Source organism: Plutella xylostella, chromosome 17 (genome assembly GCF_932276165.1).
Source record: "Plutella xylostella chromosome 17, ilPluXylo3.1, whole genome shotgun sequence".
Lineage (NCBI taxonomy): Eukaryota > Metazoa > Arthropoda > Insecta > Lepidoptera > Plutellidae > Plutella > Plutella xylostella.
The window spans coordinates 5,802,474-5,825,850 of NC_063997.1; the positions used below are offsets into that span (position 1 = coordinate 5,802,474).

The 23,377-nt window shown below is 39.0% G+C and overlaps 1 protein-coding gene across 1 annotated transcript; it reads left to right on the plus strand.

The window, feature by feature from the left end:
- Positions 1–6,707: 6,707 nt before the first annotated feature.
- On the plus strand, positions 6,708–7,790 carry LOC125489798. Its single transcript, XM_048626897.1, has one exon. It carries the CDS (start codon positions 6,708–6,710, stop codon positions 7,788–7,790), a length of 1,083 nt encoding a protein of 360 aa, XP_048482854.1.
- The last annotated feature ends 15,587 nt before the right edge of the window (positions 7,791–23,377 follow it).

Consider the following 23,377-nt stretch of genomic DNA (forward strand, 5'->3'; position numbering starts at 1 on the left):
GTCTCTTTCTAAAGTTCCAATGAAGGTACGATTTTTAGGCCTTAGTTCACCACGAGGCTTAGTGTGGGGTTGGAGGACCCCAACACTTGTGCTGAATGAGTTGTTGGGTAATTGCTCAACCCGACCCACGGCTTAGCGAGCTCCACCTTTGTGCTTCAGACGCCTTTGCGCCCATAAAACAACCACTAGAAATCGGTTACCCACCCATTGGCTGACCGTACCATGTATTGCTTAACTTCAATGATCGCTTCCGATCTCTGAAGCTATGAATCTCGACTAGGGGCGCTTCAGACGCGTCTCATCATCACGACCCATCACGTCCCCACTGCTGGGGCATGGGTCTCCTTCCAATGAAATAAGGATTTAGGCCTAGTCCAGTAGTCGGGTAAGTGGGCAACCCGACTGTCAGATGTTTACAAGCTGCCCGAAGGCCTCTGACTAGGCTTAACGACTGCTGCCGAAGCAGCAACCAGGGCCCACGGCTTAACGTGCCGTCCGAAGCACGGAAGCGTCCAGAAAAGAACCACTTGAAATCGGTCACCCATCCAATGGCTGAGCGTGCCAGTTGTTGCTTAACCTCAGTGACTGCTGTTACGATCAGTGAGGCCCGCTCGACTACGGACGCTTCAGACGCGTCTACCTCAGTTTATATTAGAAAGTCTGTTTCAGCCCCGCAGTTATTAAAGAAGGCGGCACATTTCGCGCGGAATGCGATCGCGTCATTAAAACGAGATAATGATAGCGCTCGCAAAGTGACTGAAAACTGAAAGCATCTTTCAGCTTAGCCGGCTCTGTAAACGCGCGTACAATTATTTTGTCGCTAACATAGATAAATTTTCTATAAAGTGTTTTTACATAATAATTTTCACATTGAAAACCTCGTCAAAGGTGACTCGCAAGCGAATCCCACAATTTTATAAATTATCAGTTCCGTTTTAGAACGAATTCATAATAGATTTACTAAGATAATAACAGTATTTTTTTATAATATATTTAGGTACCTAATTAATCTTATTAATTAAAAATTATATTTAATTAACTTACATAACAAAATGAACTGATTTGTTAAATGAAAATTAAATCAATTTCTAGCCTGAATGTTTCCGATTATTTTATTAACACACATTGAAAAGCATTATTAATTATTCAAATCAAAATATCATGAAACTAAGCATCATTGTATAAATTAGGGTGGAAATAGCCAGAGTTAGCCTACATTTACCTGCGATAACAATTTTCAGCATAAACAATAATTAGTTGCGAACTAGCTCAGTCTGAAATCAGTGCAATGAATTTGTATTCGTACTTGTGTCTACGTGTGTGTGTGTATCATTCATTTCAATTCTGCGAATGTGCGTGCGGTAATGTTGTAATTAGCAATTTTGAGGAAATTTCGAGAGCTACAAAAGCTTGGATAATAATTTCCTAGTACTCACCTCTACCTCTATTTATCTCTAATTTTGATAATGTGCCTTAATTTACTTCATATAGACAGTTTAAACGCAACAAGAAATATAGGTCCAAATTTATTATTTTCGTGTTTTGTTGCGTGTAAGTTGTTGTAAGTTTAAGAAAACATAAACAGATGGTGAGTCACGGTGGGGAATTACTTCTTGAGACGTTTTTTAGCACTGACGCTTCATCTAATTCTTATAAAAATATTACTTATAATAATTATTATTTATTATTTGATACTTTATTGCACAAATATGACTTAAGTGTACAAATATCGCAGTAAGTATAAAAAAACATTAATGAATTCCTCGCTCCCGAAATTCCGTCACTATAACTTTACGCTCGCTTACCTTCAGACTATGGCAGTTTGATGGGCGGATGCGGGCGGCGAGGGGCAAGGGGAAGGAAGGTAGGGGGGTGCACTGTGGTTTTCTTCATGCGTATTCATGAGCCCTCCTCGGCCGGCGGAGCCAGTTTACGGCCACCCAATGTGACCCCATTGATTAATTAGATTTAATCTCTTCGGGCGTCACGGGTGACAGGTTCGATTATGCGGTATTTATTTTTACGAATCGTATAATTTATTTAACGTACCCTTCCTAATGAATGATTGAATGGGCATTCGATTTGAATCAATCACGGTGGAGGTGAATTAAATAAAACGTAAAATCTACGGAATTACAGTGCGACAAACTTATCTGTTCCGGTGAGGGCGAACTAAATTGATCCATATCTCATTATTTACTAGTGAATTATATATTGATATAGATTTGATGGGTTTATTGACACCACAAGAGCGATTTACCACTAATGGAAAACTTAAAATCTTATAGAATGAAGAAATATTACACATTTACGTGAGCTGTCACCGGAACAGATAAGTTTGTGGCACTGTACATCGTGTTTTCTAGCTGTAATGAATTCACAAATGGAATTCGAAAATTGAAGAAACAAGAGCAAAGATCATCCACTTATTAATAATTTTTTTACGTTTGCTTATGTCCGGTAAGTAAAGTTGATTTTCGTTTGTAGTCATGTGGGATTTCGAATGTCAAAAAACCATTAATATGCTGTACAAAGTACCTACTTATAAGTAACTATTTATTAAATACTCCTATAAAATACACGTATGCCTTCTCCATTAGGGAGAACCTAGGTACCTTTTTATGTTTAATTTAAATGAAAAACATTCATTACCATTATGGTTCCCGACCATTTTCACACTGGCAACTCTCTCGTAAAGATACTCGTCACCCGTAGTCGTTTATTAACAAATTCTAGTAGCACTAAGAAGGATGTTAACAACCTCACTAACAGAACCCGGAATACATTAGTACGAGGGTCGAAGCCGTCCTTTGAATAAAACCGGCAGGGTTACTCTAGCACAAAAAAAATGATCCAACGGGAGCTGTTCTTGAATGGGTAGGTTTAAAGCCGTTATATAAATCTTGGCTTTAAATACAGGGTGTCCCGTAAATAGTGAACCAACGGGGGGGTGACTCAGGGGGTCCCACTAACCAACTTCGGAACTTTTGGATAATTCGCGAAAATACAATTTTCTATGGTCACATGACTTTATAAGAACTGTCATGTAATACCGACGCGACGTTCAGAAAATAAATATTTCTTTCTATCCTATGTAGAAGCAATAAATTTTTCGCGAATTTCCAAAAGTGATGAAAGTTGTTCAGATTGGGATTGAACCGTGCCGTCATGCCGTTTCCGTTGGTACACTATTTACGGGACACCCTGCAGAGGCTTGGGTAACTCAGAAACTTCGTTTTTCTTAAGCTAGCGCAGCCCCGGGACCACTACGCCGGACATACCGTCAAGACGAAGAAAGGAATTTACTGAATAGCAAATAAGAGCTGTCTTGTGAATAAGAATTTGATATTGTTTCAAAGTTTTACAATTTTATTGCTACTTGAGCTTTCTAAGGAAAGCTTCGGTTAAACCGAGTTGAATTTTATAAGTCATTTTACTTATAAATGCTAATAATGAATAATGACTATCATGAACGTTTTTACCTAACTTTAAGCAGTACGGACTCCGTGTATAGAAAATACTTAATTTAATTATGAATAGATTTATGTTTATAGACTAAAGTTACAACTGAAAAATAAATGGCTATAAGTAATTACTAAAAACATTGTTATTTTTCGCTAGTAGGTACTTCTCTCCGGAAAGTTAAATAAACAGAATACGCCAAATACATAACTACACTTTCCACACCTACGCTACCTTTTGTCGCTAAGATTCGTAATGAGGCTGTCGATTTTTTACCTCGCTACAGCAAATTCAATAAGCAACATACATCGGGGCTATAATTTGCCAAGTCATGCTCTGTATTTCATTGGGAAGCGAACGAGGAAAATTGATTTCAGTATGAAAGGAGTTGCAGACAATTGTCGAGTTTGTTCTTGCATTTATTTTTCTAATAGAGGTACATCAGGTACATAATATAGGTACCTATACTAATTGAAAGACTAAGACTAATACTAATTGGAGTTGTTGTACGGTTGTAGATATTTGGAATATTTTGCGCTAATCTTAATAATTATATGTACCTACTTATACTTAAACAACAAATATTACTGACTCATTTATCATCGCAAAGCCGAAACTACTGAACCGATTTCAATTTCAAAGTCGGCAGAAGAGGGGAGGGTTTGGACCTCTAGGCATGTAGATGCGAAAAGTTGTTCAGAATTACCACACTGACTTATCCTATCGGCTCGCTATCTATTTCAACTTTCTGGATAGCGGTATAGAGCTCAATTTCCGTCAAGTATATTCAATTAGATTTACGAAAACCTCCCCTAACGTGACCATATCATTCCGTCTATACTTACCAACAGTTTTAGAGACGATTATACCGTGTGGTGTAGTGGTTAGTGACCCTGACTACTATTCCGAAGGTTCCGGGTTCGATCCCCATATTACAAGCTCTGCCTAGCTTTGGGTCGGATAGCCGTGTGTGAGATGTCCTCACATATTTTATTATTATTATACAACAATTGTCACAATTGGTAGAAATTAACACCAAACTCATAAATCAAATCACTATTGTTCGAAACAAAGCTAAGTATTTGATCAATGCTAAGTATTTGATTTATTACTTTAAGGTGCTTCATCGGTTTGGTACCTTGCCAATGAAAGCCTGTTGGTCTATATATGCTTAGAGGTTTGCATACATTCAAATAATACACTGGCGGGCAAAGAAAATGTTCCACAGCTTCCATCCACGTAAAAACTTTTACCGAATGAATTCCGGAATAAAAAGTAGCCTATATGTTACTTTAGGGCACCCACTTCCTATCCGTACCAAATTCACTTCAACTGTTCAACTCGGTTTCCCGTGAAAGAATAACCAACTAAAACATTAACCCGTCTAAAACATTAGTAGAACTTAACTTTAAAAATACATTTATATATGGTTTGGATATCAATACATGTGAGGATTGAGACAATAATGAAGTTATAATCGAGTCCTTAAAATCCTCGAATAATACTCCCAGTGTGAGACGAATATTCCAGCTGAAATCTTGGGCTATTCAACTCTATTAGCTATTCAAATCAATGTGAATCTATGGCTTTTTGAACTTTTGATTGGGTTCGACAAACTTGAGTGAGTTTAATAACTTGTAATGCGCTGGCGAGCATTAATACTGAGTACATTTGCATACATTCACGGAATAACCGGCAGAATTTACGAATTATTTATTTGCTTAATCCTTTCACCCGCATGAAGATAACGTAATAAAAAAATGATTGTGGTTAAATGAACCGAGGTGAGTGATTGCGTCATTACCATATTAAGTACTAGTTGTTGCCCGCGAGATTCGCTTGGTCTGAGGATTCCCCGTGGAGTCGGGAAAAAGAACATGTTTCATTTACAAAAAAAAATTGCTATCATCAAGGTTTTATGAAAAAAGCCTTTTATAATATTTTATCCCAGAACATAAGTATTTCTTAAGTGAAAACCGCATAAAAATTTATTTAGTATAAATAATTACGAAGATTTGCGCAAACACGCAGACAGACACGCAGTGCAGAAAATAATAATATACAGGGTGTAGAAAAAACTGTATATTTATCCGAGATTTGGAAATTAGCGCAACAATAGTTGTTTAGAACGACCCCTAGAGTCACCCCCTTTTGGCTATAATGATCAAAATGATATAACTTAAATATAAAATGCTCAAGATTTTTTTACCACGTTTCAGTGGACATTTTCATTCTACTCTCGTCTTTATTACGATCGTAACAAAGTAGCTCTTAAGGTGTTTGGTTTTTACATTGTCTTTTTTATGTCTGCGGGAAAACGTGCCTATTGACTTTTGCCCCCAATTCTGTGGGTGATAAAACTTATTCGGTTTTGCCGAAAAAGTTTCTTTAAGTCATGTAGATAGGGTCTGGATTCTAACTTTGAAAAGATCTGGATTATTTAATCTAGGATAATGCGGCAAAAGTAACAAGTCTGCTATGGCGATTATGAAAACCTATCATAGTTTGTTGGTTATTATTTATTATTATTTTTCACATCATACATAACATATCATACATCATACATACATATCATATCACACATCATACATAATTTATTATTGTTTCTAAAAACACAAACAACAAATGTACTAAACTTATCATTATATACCTAACATAATTTAATAGGTTATTAATATCACTACTTATCACTTTTATAGTATAAAAAGCAAAGTCGCTTCCCGCGGTACCATTGTATCTGTATCTAGCCAGCGGCAGCGGTTTCGTACGCATTCAATTCAAACATATTTATTAGCAAACTATAATTCTACATACGGGGGACGTCTCTAGACATTGAACAGGGTGGACGTGTGACAGTTTGTGCTCTCAATAGTTTTTAAATTATTTTTCTAAATTCGCTATTGGCCGAACTCAGTTTTTGTGATTCCTGCTCCCTCATATGGGCCGCTTATGAGAGAACTCCTCCCAGTGGGCGTGTCAGAAAAGAGATAGCTGCGTTGAAGCGTGGAGGGCGAGGCCTGCTGAGAAAAATCAGAAAAGATTGTGCAGCCGTGGGACTCGAACCAGCGATCGCTCGGCGGGGTGAGTACATCTAGCCGCTCTCCTTAACCGCTGGACCAAGAGAAACGTACTGCGCCGCGCGAAAACAGTGATCACTACCTACGTTCTACGCCGCTGCACGTACCGCACTGCTACGATTCTACCAATCTACTTCACGCAACTGCAACTTCACCAGCTGAGGCATCATGGCAATCAAATGTAACGGATGCGAGAATGATATAATTACACAAGATTTTATGAAATGTTTCAAGTGCAAAAAATTCTATGACCTGCCATGTCTGAATGTAACCTCGACTGTTTTCGCAAACTTCTCCTCCGAGTATAAAGAAAAGTGGTTGTGTCCTGGCTGTTCCAGACCTAAAGGTGATAACAGCTTAACCCCAGTCCGATCCACAGCCCCGGAAGCAAGTAACAACACCACACAACCGACTAGTAACGTCAACATGCTCCGCGGTAGTAGGCTAACTGCCAGTAAGTCTGAGAAAGATAATCTGGACATAAAGTCGCTCGCAAATGAAATTCGTCTAATGCGAAAAGAGATCCAAGATCTTACTCAAAAACAGAAAACTGAAATTCCGCTTTTAAGGAAAGAGGTAGCTGATTTGTCTACTCAGTTAAACGCAGTCTCTACAACAATTACAGAAAGACTAGGCGAGTTTGCTAAGCGGATTTCTGATCAGGAGCGGGAAATACTTCATCTGAAAGCCTCTCTGCAGCAATCTCAAGCAATAATATCTGCTCAAGACCAGTACCTCCTAAAAAATGAAATTGAAATCGCCGGCGTCCCAGAAACCGAAAATGAGAATATTGAGCACATAGCTATGGTAATTTCAAAGAGGATTGGCGTTGATTTGAAGAACGAGGACTTAGACGACGTCTTTCGAGCTGGCCCTCGCCGTATCACATCTGAAAACCCAGCTCATCCAGAAAAGTTGCCACGGACTATAGTGGTCAAGCTGGTTCGCCAGACAAAGCGCCGCGAGCTGATTAAAGCTGCCAAGTCTCGGCGGAATTTAACGTCAGAAGGAGTTGTCAATGCCCCCCCACACAAACTCTTCATAAACGAGAGGCTTACAAAGGGCAACCGGATATTATTTCGTGAAGCAAGACTACGAGCTCGTCAGAATGGATTTAGATACTGCTGGGTTAAAGACGGATCAATCCTCATTCGAAAGGTCGACAAGTCGTCAGCAATCACGATCCGCAATCTGGAGGACCTGGACAAGTACCTGCCGATCCCCAAGGCCTCGCAGAGCGAAACTTCTTGATTTTGAACTAAATTCTAATTACTATGTTTTTGTATATGAATGTAACCTTGTACTTATATATCTTTACCTCACTCCCAACTCTATCCCCACAACCCCCTTTTTATATTATGTTTATAGTAACTACCATAATACTGTGTCCATCTATGTAAAAGAAAACTTTAATCAAAGCAAGAAATCGTGTTTTAAATCACGTACTAGGCTACTAAATCTATTTAAACCTGTAGAAAGCGATAAATCAACTCTAATTCGTAATCTGAAGAAGTGGTTCGGCGAAGAACCAAATGTTTTAAATTTTCGCGATGGCTAACTTGCTTCTAGAAATGGAAAATAACATTGATGCAACCATGTCAGTTCCTTGCCATACCGTTTCTAACCCTACTGATTGCAAATCTTGTTTTAGTAGTCAACACAACTTCAAAGTTGCCACTTTTAACATCAGAAGCATTCAGAAAAACTTTGACATGTTCTTAATAGACATCAAAAGACTAGGAATCGACTTTGATATTATTATACTAACTGAGTGCCATTTAACAGATACAGTTATTATAAGAAGTCTCCCAGGTTATAACAGTTTTCATACGAATAAGTTTATAAACAAAAACGGAGGAGTCATAGTTTATGTTAAAGCTGACTGGGACGTCAACGTATCTGAGCCAGAAATTTTGGATGCTAACTGTTTGGCAGTGGAATTTCCAAATTCATTTTGCATATTCGGCATCTATCGTTCCCCATCCTTTCAAAATCACGACAACTTTATTTTCTCTTTGGATGGAGTCCTTGATTCAGCTCGACGAAAATCACAGATTATTCTTGCCGGAGATATTAACATTAATATCCTTACCGAAGCTATGAATAATAAAGTCAATGAATACCTCTGCTGGACTGCTGAAAAAGGTCTAAAACCCGCAATCACTAAACCAACTAGGGAAAAGTCTTGCCTAGATCATATTTTTGTAGGATGTAAGCTGGACAGCGTTGGTCTAGTATGTACCACAAGTGCAACTGATCATCATTTAACTATGGCAGGAATTTCATCTGTGGTAAGGCGACCAAGGCTTTCTCGCTTTCTGCGAAAAATTGATCACAATGCCATCAAGGCTGAGCTTAACGAATATGACTGGTCCCACATTGATTCTATCGATGTATCTGTTATGGCTGAAAAATTCACTACTGTCATTGACGACATTTGTAAACGCCACACCAGGATAGAAAAAGTTAGTCGGTCAAACCACAACCTTAAAGAATGGATAACACCCGGTTTAATGAGATGCATACAGCATAGAGACAACCTCCACATGAAGGTCAGACAAAATAAAGAAGACTCGGCACTCTTAGTGACTTACAAACGATACCGAAATTTCTGTAAAAAGCTGCTTAAATCCTTAAAGTCCAACTATGAGAACCAATTACTAACCGAAAACAAAGACGATCCTAAGAAACTCTGGCAGTCTATAAAGCACATATGCGAACTTAATTACGGCTGTACTTCCCCCTCTCAACTCCTCGAGGCGAAAGACACCATTCCGGAGTCTCTTTCAGCGTGCAACGATTACTTTGCCAGTGTGGGTTGTCGCCTTGCTTCTAAAATACTGGAAAAGCTAAATAAATCACAGGAGGATCTAGCCAATGAGGTGGAGCTTGCCTATAATAGAGACTCATTTTATCTTAGCCCAACAGACCCGCATGAAATTGACAGTATCATTAGAGGTTTGAAAATTAGTAGCGCTCCTGGGCTCGATGGATTCAATACCAGGTTAATTAAAGAAATAAGCCAATCTGTTGTAACGCCATTATCGCGCATATTTAATCTCAGCATAGAGACGGGAGTATTTCCGTCGTGCTGGAAATTGGCAGCCGTGGTACCCATACACAAAGGAGGTAATAAAAAAGAGCCATCGAACTACAGACCCATATCACTTCTGAGTATTTTCTCAAAGTTGCTGGAAAAAATTGTGAATAAACGTCTGGTAAATTTTTTGGAATCGAATTTTCTTCTATCTTCGAATCAATTTGGCTTTCGTCAAGGGAAATCCACCGAAGATGCTATCCAGCGCTTGGTATCAGGTGTTTCATCTGCACTAGACAAAGGCGATGCATGCATTGGTGTCTTCCTGGACTTGGCGAAAGCCTTTGATACAGTGTCCCCTCTCATCTTGCTGAAGAAACTCGAGTCCCTCGGAATCCGCGGTGTAGCTTACGACTGGTTCAAGAGTTATCTGGCCGATCGCAGACAGTGTGTAAAAATAGGTAATCACATTGCAGACCCAGAAAAAAATACCTTTGGAGTCCCCCAAGGCAGTATTTTGGGTCCGACTCTGTTTATAGCCTACATTAATGACATTACCTCTCAGCTATCCGGTAACGATAAAGTTGATGTCGTCTGCTACGCTGATGATACAGCACTAGTTTTCAGAGGTTCATCGTGGCCAGATGCTTTTAATGAGACTCAACGCGGACTTAATATAGTCTCAAAATGGCTATCAAACAACCTTCTCACCTTAAACTCAACAAAGACAAAATACCTTTGTTTCCACAAAACTCGTGCCTCATCTCCTCCGCTCGTCCCAGCACTAAAAATTCATGTTTGCGATGGGCTAGCTGACACGGACTGCGGCTGCAGCACAATTGGAAACACTACAGCCATAAAATACCTTGGTGTCATGATTGACGAAAGACTTTCCTTTAAAGACCATGTTCTGGCTCTCTCTGGCAAAATTAGAAAAGTTATTTATGTAATGAAACTTCTGAGAGATGCAGCTTCCAAAAATGTTCTTCTCCTGGTTTATCAGTCTCTGTGTCAATCATTACTCTCATATTGTGTGACAGTCTGGGGCGGAGCAGCTAAAACTCTCATCATAAATCTCGAAAGGGCACAAAGAGCTGTCTTAAAAGTCATGCTGAAGCTTAAGTTTCGCCACCCTACTCACCGACTATTTGTAGATGTGAAGTTGCTAACAGTTCGCCAACTCTATATCTTCCGGGTATTACTGGCTCACCATAACGTAGCCTCAAACGAGTTATCTGCACAGAGCCACAGGAGAGTTCCAAGACTGTATGTCCCACGTGTCTACACCGCGTTCGCTAAACGATTTAAGTACTTCGCATTCCCATTTATTTTCAATAAGGCTCTCGCTAACTGTGACATACAGGGTTGCACTAGAAATGAACTCAAAATTCGTGCTAAAAAGTGGCTTAATGCACTAAATTATGATGACACAGAGGCTCTACTACTCATCACAAGTTGACCACAGGTCGCTTGATAGATGGATAGATGATGGATAAAGCTAGTTAAATATAATATACGCCTATATATACATATATATATATATATATATATATATATATATATATATATATATTTATCTATTTATTTATATCCCCCCCCCCCTCCACCTCCCTGTATTACTTTATGTTTTATGTTTTATAATACATTTGTAACCACAATCCTAGACAGCAATAATGTTTTGGCTCTTAACTTTAAATTTAACAGTAATTTTTATTTTATTTTATAATTTGTTTAAAGCATGGTTAAGAATAGCTCATAATTATTATTTTTTACTTTGTTTAATTCTTTTTTTATCACAAACTGTCAAATCTTTTGTAAATTGAACCGGGAGCCCGCGTTACAGGTTCTTCCTAGTGCAGGTCCCACCGTGTATTGTTTTTTGTGAATACTTTTTGGCTAAATAAAGAATTTATTTATTTATTATTTATTTATTTATACATATTAATTTTATTTGGATCCTATTATCCTTCCAACACTTTGTGTAGATTGATCCTATAAATATAAAAAAACTTGCAACGCATACAATCGCGAGCATGTAAACCTCCTCACAAATTGACAATGACAATCATACCTCTAAGAAGGGGGAGATTTCTGTGGCCCCGACTGTACCTAACAACAACCAACATATATCTCATCAAACGTTTCCGCCCCAGTAGCTACAAACCCCCAATTCCTGTTCCTAACGAAACAAACAACTTGTTAATATTTACGCAGAGTAATTTTCACTGCATAATTACTCGCCCACGGCAAAGCAGGGTTATGAATTTAATTCCGGTAATAATTTCAGATGTTGCCTTCAGAACATTATCATCATTCACCAGTAAATTATTAGTCAAGCGGTAAAACCTTATTTAGTATTTTACTTAGGAACAAAACGATTGAATTAATGACTACATCTACAAGGTGGTGGGTTTTACGCTGAGTACAACATATTTAGAGGGACTCTGTTTATTTATGTATAAATAATTAACTCTGTATGATCGTCGCACTTAAAATAAACTTGCTTAGGTACTTAGTTTTAATTTATTTAATTCATCTGATTCTTTATTTTAATATTTTTAAACTTCATATTGCGAATAACGATATCCAAATATGGTTTCTAGAGAAAATTGGTCTCTAAGGGTACGCTTTAAAGTTGACATTGCACCAAACTATCGAATGGCACTGTCACTCGATGTTTGCTTTCAACTTCAAAGTTTACTTTTCATTATAAAGTTCCGAGGCAAATATGTGAGACCGACTCTTTTCGATACCGTGGCTTTCCACTCAGAAAGTCTTTCAGATATCATTATCATAATTTATATTAATTTTCACTCTGTATAAGCCTTTGACTTCACAGTTTTACTGAGTCAAATAGAAAATCTATTAAGTATTATGCTAAATTTAAAATAAACACTAAAGTAACAACGACGAATAGGTGGCAGAACAATGCATAGAAACGTAGTAGGTATACCGCAGATTAAATATATTGTGGTATGCATCGATTTAGATAGATAGAATATTATTTATTTTTGTACACAAGAACAGAATTTATAAAGCTTATATACAAACACATCTAGGTACAAAAAAGACGGTCTTAACACTAAGAGCGATTTACGATTTACTTCCAACGAAACTATTCACATTAGCCTCAGGATAGCATTAGCAACGAATCTATATTAAATACCAAAAAGACACAGTACCTACGTCACAATTTTATCGATCGTTATTTTGTAAAATCGTAAGGCCCGGGTCTCCTATTTACGCCGTAGTTCGCGTCCAGCGTCACGCCGTAGGCCACGTCACGATGCTCACTATAGAAATGTACATGCGGTCTCCCTCACACGCCGACGTTGGCGCGTAGACGAAGTGAGCATCGTGAAGCGGCCTACGGCGGTGACACTTGACGCGACCTACGGAGTAAATAGGAGACCCGGGCCTAACTGTGTCGATTGACATTGAATTTTCGCTCGACGTGACACACGTTACCAGCAAAACATTCATAATATTCAGCAGCCAAGCAGATCGATACAGCTCGAGAAAAAATATACAAATACAATAAAAGGCTCAACATCGAGCAAAAATTCAACGTGAAAACATTTCATCCAACATAGACATAGGTATAGGTAGGACGGCCGACTGCTGTAGTGGTTAGTGACCCAGACTGCTAAGCCGAAGGTCCCGGGTTCGATTCCCGGCTGGCGCAAAAATTTCTTTAATGACAGATATTTGTACTCGAGTCTTGGGTGTTGATATTTATAATTAATATGTATCTATGTATGTATCAGCTGTCCGATACCCATAATACAGGCTCTGCCTAGCTTGGGGTCGGATGGCCGTGTGTGATGTCCCCACATATTATTATTATTATTATAGGTATCATTTGCACGCCTAAACCAACCACGTCCGCTGGAAACCGCATTAATATCCGTGCATCCAAATGACACGCATTATGTTTAAAGTGCGACCAACTTATCTGTTCCGATGAGAGTTAACTAAATTGGTCCATACCTCATTATTTAATAAAAAATAATATATTGATATAGATTAGATGGGTTTATTAAAACCGCAAGGGTAAATTACCATTACGGGAAAACTTAACATCGTAAAGAATAAAGAAATATTAGACATTTACGTGAGCTCTCTCCGGAACAGATAAGTTTGTGGCACTGTACATGATCGGGTTCCCTACGAGTCTTCGAAACAATTTTTTTCGAATATGCATACATCGACAACCTTAAACCGAAGCTTACATAGTGCGATGGCTTGTTGCTTCGAAGGATTTTTTGTTCGACGTATCTTAACACCGAACATCTTACTACGGCTTATTGTTTCTCCAACGTTTATTTGTCCGATTTAACGATACTTCGAAAAATTTTATACAACCGTCTAACAGTCACAATTTCTTGTAGGTATAACTTATATATACAATGAAACATATATCTAAAATTTTGTAGATACATTTTTCTGTAATAAATTTGAGGGTATTGATATTAATATTATTAGCCTAGTGTAGTAGCCCTTGCTACATCACCACCTTTAAATTGTTAACAAATACTGCAACCCCTATTTTTTGTATCTTCATAATCTTTAATTTAAATAAATATTTTTTCGTTTTTTTTTATTATGTTTAGTTTGATTTGTTTGAGTTTTCGTTTTCGTACCTATCCATGTATGTATTCATACATATACTTACATAATTTTGTATACATTTTAAACGTGAATTTTCGATTTTTTATATTTTGATTCTTTGAGATTTTGTGATTGTAGGTACTTACATGAATTTCATTGTATAATATATAAGTTATACCTACAAGAAATTGTAACTGTTAGACGGTTGTATAAAAAATTTCGAAGTATCGTTACATCGGACAAATAAACGTTGGAGAAACAATATGCCGTAGTAAGATGTTCGGTGTTAAGATACGTCGAACAAAAAATCCTTCGAAGCAACAAGCCATCGCACTATGAAAGCTTCGGTTTAAGGTTGTCGATGTATGCATATTCGAAAAAATGAGTTTCGAAGACTCGTAGGGAACCCGATTTAGTACACACGTCTGAAACGTTCAACTAATAATAAGTACCCGTTATTTTTTGAAGTGGTAATTTTTTACGCGAAGTACATAGAAAACAAGCACTCACACCTTGTACTAATGTACTCCCTTTCGGGGTAGGCAGAGGTGCATTGCTGCACACACTTTTTGCCAGAGTGTTATGTTAGTCCCAATGTAATAGGGGGCGGGCCTATTACCATTTTACGGGCACATCCAAGACCCGAGAACAAATATCTGTCTTTAAACAAATGTCTGCCCCAGCCGGGAATCGAACCCGGGACCTTCGGCTCAGTAGTCAGGGTCACTAACCACTACGCCATTCTGTCGTCAGTACCTACATACTTACTCTAAATTAATAAGCTTAGGCACATAGGACCCCATAAACAAACATGGGTTTGTCATAAACATCCAAATAAACCCAACGAGAAAACTTATTTCAACAGGTGGTCCATTTGTGACGTGGGGTGTTAGGTAAATGGTGCTTTCGTTTTTTTCGTGGGTAAGTAACAAAACCGAATCTACACAAACATAATTATGGAAAAATAACAGTATCGTCAACTGTCACTGTCAAAATTTAAGGCAAATTTGTTCGTTCCAAAAGTGACATTTGTTTTTTCCATACGTTTGTGTAGATTCTAAAATAGTATCGAATCCTGTGATCGCTTCAACTAATTTTTCACGATTTACTTAGGTACCTACTATTGATTTTCCGGATTCAGATCTACGGTCCATTTATGGCTATTAAATCCGCAATCTGGCTTAATAAGTGTACATTTTTGTCTGCTCACTGCGGTAACTCAGTGAACAGAAGCGAAGTTGTTCCACTTAGAGAGAAAACTGTTGCAAAGTAATCCGACAGTTTGTAAGTTGCATTCGCAGATTTCACTCACTGTGTAGAACATCGCTAGCCCTCGCTGCCAACTTTTTTGTTGTACTGTGTTTTGTGTAACCTCTGTTTCTCAACGTCAGAATAAGGGCCTGCCTTTCTACCAGAGATGTGTTCAGCACGTACGCTGTGTGATGTTCAATTGTTAATAAAATTATTTACTTACATAAAATATACAACAATAATATCATTTATAAATGTATACCATTAGCAGTAGCACGACGTATACGTCGGCTAATGCAGTTAGCAAACAGCCGGCACCGGTTATCGCCGAGGCATTTGAATAAACACCGATACCGAGGTTATTTACATGTAAATGTAGTGTTTCATCAAGGAGGGTGCTTGTTTACCCAAAATTTGCGTGACAGTTCAACGCTCTAATGAACTTCTCAGTACGTTATGTCTTTCACTATCCCTACAGGGTGTTGCAAAAAGGATATACTACCTAAGCCGAAACCTATGTGTGCAGCATGTTATATCTAAGGCCTGGGTCTCCTATTTACGCCGCAGGTCGCGTCCAGCGTCACTCCGTAGGCCGCGTCACGATGCTCACTATAGAAATGTACTGATGCGGTCTGCCTCACACGCCGACGTTGGCGCATAGATGTAGTGAGCATCGTGACGCGGCCTACAGCGTGACGCTGGACGAGACCTACGGCGTAAATAGGAGACCCGGGCCTTAGCCTAAAAATGAAATCAGAATGTCTAAATTCGCTAAAAATACATATTTATATTACCCTTTTTGCAACACCCTAGAGATAGTTAAAGATATTCTTCTTCTTCCTTTTCTTATCGCGTCAGTGACAAATACAAGGGTTGGACTAGGGTTTGTCACCGAGCATTCACGTCACTGACACGCATAACACGGTACTAGATACATAATGTATTTGACATCCCTGGCCTAAACATCTGTTTTACGATTACCTATATTTTGTGGTAAGTGTTTTACAGGTTGCACCACGTACGTAATAGGTACAAAAGTACTGGTTTCAATAGCATAACGTAATTCTGTAAAAGCAACCGTTTTACAGAGTTATGCCACTGAGCGTCATTCCAATGCAATTCGGAAATATCACCATCACCACTGTGAAAGAAACGTAGCCACTTATATTGGATTAATGAGCTAGTGAGGTTGACCTAGATTCAGATTGTCTTTGTGCGATCTCTATCAAATGAGCGAGAATTGGGAAATGCTCTGCTTTGGAAATAGCTGTGAGGTTCTGTAACTGTATAGACCCGGATTGAATTATAGAGCACTATTTATGAATGAACGTGGGCAAACATTTGGAACTTATAAAGAAGATACATAAATGTATGTAATTCAGCAAAAAAATCACGCAGTGTATGAAAAATATGCGTATTCCTCGTATATTTGTATGATTATAAAGTAAGTAAGATTAATAATACTTTTAATTATTCATTTTAGTTGATCTTACGAGTACAATTAATAACGTGAGTCAATTCTCAACACTTCAAAGCCAGGTAATAATTTTACAAACCGGTTTCTGAAATTCGATCATTACAGTTACAGAAACTTGTTTAGTTTTATCACTATCAGAAAATGAATGAACTGCTGCTAATTAAATCCACTAATCAAGTATCTGGTGGTGTATGTGACAGTCCTTTTATCTTGTGTGTAGCAACGTGGCCTTACGGCAAATGGCTTGGTGAGAGTATACATAAGAATAACAAATTTAATAATGAGTATTTTTGGTTTATATTTATTTAAACCTACACTCACATCTGTGTTGTGCGGATGGGTTGAATTAATATGATAGTAATTACCTAATTATGAAGCTTCATTTTGTAATGCCATTCAAATTTGTGATTTTATTTATGCGAAAGTCTGATAGTAAAACTTTACTCGTTGATAGTAGACTGAGTCAGAATCGCTAAAATTTATGACTTTATCCGTGAAAACATATATCTATTTACGACTATATTATTTACAAAACATAACCGACCCATTTAAATGTAACCGTGTACCCTTTTCCAGTTACACAGATGTGTCGTGTGAGGCCCCCACTACAGGTGTAGGGGGGGAGACATTCTCATCGGCACTGCAGTTCTTCGCCGCAGCCCAGTGTCTCATCCATAGGGATTGGCCAAAGGATTCATATGTGGAAGGTTTTGTTAATATTTTTCCCATAGAAACTTTGGTGTTCGAGATCAAGGGTATACCTGGGAATACTAAAAGTAATTAAAGACTTTTTTGTCTTTGAAAATAGAAGAACAAGGGCAAGAAACTCTTCAACAATAATAATATGCAAATTAATTACCTATATGAATAAAAAGATAAAGATAAAGATAAAAAGTATTTATTCGGTGTCTAGCACCACACACCAAAAAATAATAATAACATAAGTAAGTACACAAAAAATAAAACAAAAAAACGAAATTAAAAGTGAAAACAAACAAACAAAAGAACATTAAGAATAATTAAAAAATAAATAAATTAATAATATATATAATGGTGTGAGTTGTCCAGCACCGAAAAGGCCCGCGCCTCAGCTTACACCGCTACAGATGAGGTGGCATCCACCCACCTGACGCGGCACTGGTTTTCAGTCGCGTCCTAGAGTGACCTTCATTTGACCTACTTTTATAAAAAAATATATATATATATATTGTAAATTTTATACTTAAATACCAATACTGGATAATATAATAACAATCATAAAAACATACACATAATATAGGTATAAAGCAAGAATGTATACAATAATATGGTCCTAATGCAGAATAAACTAATAAAAATACTAAATGAGGGTAAATGTGCCTTCGGCGTTTCAGCGGGCGAGCGACACCGGTCACACCGGTCGCCTTGCTTGTTTCAGCGCTCAGAACAGCCCGTGCCGTCGGCTGAACACTACGGTGAAACAGTTTTACAAACACAATAGATACAGTGTGAGTGAAAAAGGAACACAATTAGCACCACACAAGATCTATTTTTCAATAGCAGATAATATTGAAAAATAAAAAAAAAGGTAAGACAAAGGTTACACAACATATTTAACAAATAACTACCTAATTTACTTTTTATAATATAAACGAAATAACTATTTAATTGTATTTGGAGCGTCATTCATTAGGCCTAGGTACATATACGTAAAAAATAATATTTGTTTCAGGTTAACGTTTCGTGAGAACAAAAGTGTATTCCTGATCATATGTAAAGGATAGACGGTGAAGAGATAGACTAGTGGAAGATAAACGCATAGACTGGCGGACTGATCCCGTGGGATTGAGTGGGAAACTAGTACCCTCCACGTGTCGTGACGAGAATGCCAGTAAGTAAATCACACATACCTATATTGTAAATAAATGTATACAAATATTATGTAACGCACTAAAACGTAAGCAAATAATAAATACATATTTTTTTAAAAAAGTCACAAGTACGCTACTGCTACATGGCCAGGCTCACCAACACGATCTCTGTTTTAAAAGGAGCATTCGCTTTAACTTAGACCTAAATGATGCAACTGATTTCAGGTTACGCAAGCTTGGGTCTAGGCGGTTCCAACAGGAAGTAGCATTAAAGGAGAACGAGGCTTTGAATATGGCGGTCTTGTGCTGAGGTGTGAGGAGCAGGTATGAAGAGGCTCTCGTACGGTACATATTGAAGTCACGGGACCACCTTAGTTTATCATAAAGGTATTCAGGTATGTGTCTATGTACTATGCCAAACAACAAACAAGCAAAATGTAGGTACCGTCGGCTTGCTATTTTTAACAATCCACTGTTATTTATGAAGGGAGTGACGTGTGCCCGGGGGGGGATGTCGTGACAGAATCGAGCGCAAGCATTTTGTACCCGCTGTAGCAGACGTTGTGTTTTCGCATAAAGGCAAGGTCCATATACCGTATCTGCATAATTTAATTTAGACAGTACTAAACTCTCACATAGTTTTATACGCAAATCGGTATTAATGTAAGGTCTAATGCGGTACAGGACTTTTAGTCTATAAAAACAACTTGAAACTAAGCACAGGATATGTTTTTCGAAACGCAGATTGGAATCAAAGCAGATACCGAGATTTCTAGCTTCAGTAACTTGTTCTATAGATTTCCCAGCTACCTTTATATCGGGGTTCATTGCTTTAATACCCTGTATTTGTTTTCTAGAGCCTATAATAAGAAATTTAGACTTTGTTGGATTAAGTAGAAGTGAATTCCTCTTGGACCATTCTACTATCATATTTAAGTCATGATTTATTTTATTGACAACGTCCACGGTGCCATCTGGAGTACACGACAGGTATATTTGCAAATCATCAGCATATATATGAAATTTACAATTTTTTATGCTCTCTACTACGTCAGCAGCGTAAAGTACAAACAATAGGGGTCCAAGGATAGACCCTTGAGGTACACCTCTCGTAACTGGATACGACAAGGAATTGTGGGATTTTCCGTTACTGTTAGTTAACTTTACTATTTGCGACCTTTGATTGAGGTAGTTGTAGAACCATCTTACTGTGTCGGCATCGAACCCGTAATAAGATAGCTTGGCTAGCAGACGTGGAACGCTGATGGTGTCAAACGCACGTGAGAAATCTAGCAAGGTCAGAATGGTACCCTTTCCTCTGTCTTGAGATGCGATGATATTGTCAACTACGTCCAGTAAAGCGGTTGACGTACTACGAAATTTCCTGAAGCCAGATTGAACAGACGGTAGGATGCCATTATTTTCAATGTATTGTGTCATTTGATAACTAACAGTTTTTTCTAGGACTTTTGACAAACAAGCTAAGAGACTTATCGGTCTTAGTTGACCATATGTAGAAGGACAGGTTGTTTTGGGGATAGGTTTAATGAGTGCGATTTTCCATAATTCAGGAAAAGTAAAAGTCGAGATAGAATAATTTATAATGAATGTAATGATGTCAAGAGTACGTGATAAGGTGAGAGAAATCATGTTAATAGCAATACGGTCAATACCTTGTGCGTTGGACTTCAGATTATTAATGATCTTTTGAACGGTTTCTTTGTTTACAGTTTTTAAACGAAATATACTATCACAAAATTTATTGGTTTCAAAATATGCCAATTCTTCAAAATTAATATTCTCCTTACAGGGCAGGTCTAAAAAATGTTTGTTAATTGCATCAGGATCATTAAAATGAGATGGTAAATCAGTATCCTTGTGACTACGAAGTACGGTATTTTTTAGGTTTTTCCAAAGAGTTGCTGAGTTATTGCTATTTTTATTAATGAAGGTTTCGTAATAGGCGCGTTTTTCGTTGTGTAAAGCAGAGTTTACTAGCCTTTTCAAGTCTAAGTAATAATCTTTATGAGAATCTAATTTTGTATTTTTAAACCGATTAAAAGCTTCGTTTCGCAGGAACATCATGTGTTTGATGTTGTCGGTGATCCACGGATAACCGGGATCCCGGATGCATATTTGTTTTTCCGGTGCGTGTAAATCATACAGTTGAAGTATCAGTGAATTAAATAAGTTTACCATTGAGTCTATATTATCCATCCTCGTGACGCTTTCCCAATCCATATTATTTAGGTCATTGTAAAAGTAATCCCATAATATGTCTTTTAATGGTCGAATAATTATAAATCTCGGCGGTGGTTTCGGTTTTTTTTATATTAAGACCAACTGTTATGAAAGCATGTTTACCCAGAGCTGGAATATGATCTACAGTTAAGTTGATAATATCGGTATCGGTGCAAACCACGTCTATTAAAGTTTGGCTGCTGGAGGTAAAATGAGTAGGTTGTTGTACCCTTTGAGTTAAGTTAACGACGCTTAGAAAATCTTTAAACAAGGTAGCTTTATTATTTTGAACAAGAAGATTGATATTAAAATCTCCCATTAAAATTAACTGATCATAGCCTGAGAATGAGGTAATTGAGTCGGTTAGCGCATCGAGAAATGTGTCTACCTTTACCCATTCTGGCCTATAGACGGTACCTACAAGAAGTTTAATTGAGTTGACGGTACAGCTGAGCCACATTTGCTCGACGGTGGGCGAGAAGGGATGTGCCCGTATGCGCGTGTTGATGCCGTGCCTGACGTAGAACTAAGCCCACGCCCCCGCCGCGGTCTCGCAGGGTGCGCGGCCGCGGCACGTGACGCAGCTTGTACCCCGGCACGACCGGGGCGCAGTCATCGCTCCCCTCCCTGAGCCAAGTCTCATTAATGGCCATTATGTCAGCTGAGTACTGTTGCATGGTAGCTATAAACTCATCCTGTCCAGTTGATAGCGATCCTGCGTTGAAAATACCTACTGAAAACAATTTAAGCTTAATCATTCATGTAAACAAAGAAATAAATAAGATATCGTGTTTATTATATATTGTCGGTTTGAAAATATTATAATAATTAATAATGTCTGGTTATGTGTACATAATACATATAAGAACAGATAAAATAGTTTAGATAGATAAATTGGGATATTAGAATATTCGGACAAAATAAACTTGCAGAACCATAATGAGTAGGTAGATACCACGTAAACGGAACACGCCCGGTGCGCGCATGGCAACAGCGTTATCAGTGCTGGACAACAAACTACTCTAAGGTCAACACTCGAATAAATAATACAATGGTAAAAAAATATAAAAGTTAACTTGTAATAGTTGTAATTTACCTTGTTATATTCAATACTCAGTTCATTCAATTCATTCAATACTTCGTAACAAAAACAAATATTGGAATAGGCCAAGATGTTTACGCGATAACAGTTCTTAAACAAAGGTAACAAAGTTGTGTAATTTAAATGACTTATTTTCAGATTGTACGTTAACAGGTTTGAAATGTTACATAAAAGATAGTTAAAGTTTATTACGGCACACAATATACAATTAGCAAGCATATTTACAAACGTTACTGCGTTTAAAGGGCCAGTAGGAAAGGCTTTCAATTCATGAGGGTAAAAAGGTATGTTACAGTGTATAAGTGACACCAAACACGCGAACAATATCATCTGTTTTGCGAATCCAGTGCCGGGGACTGTCCTGACCTTGTCGAGCGTAAATGCGGCCTTTCTTGGTCCACATAAATCTCCAAGACTGCCTTCGCCCGACTTCTCGTACCTGGACGTTGACGTAGAAGGGGCGCGGCGCGGAGGACTGGCCGAGGTCGGCTGAAGTGGCCCCGCGGCGGACGCGCGCGGCGGCGATCAGCTGGTCCTTGAGCGCGCGGCGCGTGAGCCGCACCACCAGCGGCCGCGGCCGGCCCGCCCCCGCGCCCGCGCCCGCCCCGCTCTCGCCCGACGGCGCCTGGTGCCAGCGGTTCCGGGGTCCCACACGCTCAGCGCTGACAATATCGGACTCCTGCACTTGGACTCCTAATTTGACGGCCACAGACAGAACGATATGAGTGGGGTTCTCTCCATTCTCCTCAGGGAGGTTAGTTATCTCCACATCGTTATCCAGAAGCTCCTGGTCCTTATCATTGAGGTCCTGGCGTAGCTCCGCAATAACGGCTTCGAGCCGAGAGCCCGTCCCATCCGTCACACGCTTCTCGAGGATGTCAACCCGAGAGCCAAGTTCCGTGAGCCTCTGGTCCGAGGCGATGAACGAGCTTTTCAACTCCATCACCTCGCTCCGGAACAGGCGGATCTCCTCCTTCACCTCGGTTAGCGCCTCCCTGAAGAGACGGATCTCCAGGCCCAGCTCCACCTTGAACTCCTCCGTGGTGTCGTTGGCGGTGGAGTTGAGGCGGTGGTCGGCGGCCACCGGCTCCGGCAGCTCGAGCAGCTCGGGGGCGCCGCACCGGGGCGAGGGGGTAGCGGGGGTGGAGGGGGGCGCGGAGGTGGCGGGGGGCGCAGGGGACGCGGGGGGCGCGGCGGCTACTGAGGGCGCAAGGCTGGCAGGGCGCACGGGGGCGCTAGGTGCAGCCTCCACTGCCTTATCCTTGCTGC

What these genes read in the sequence shown, in the direction of transcription:
- LOC125489798 (XM_048626897.1), top strand. Translation starts at nt 6,708, where the DNA reads ATGGCAATCAAATGTAACGGATGCGAGAATGATATAATTACACAAGAT.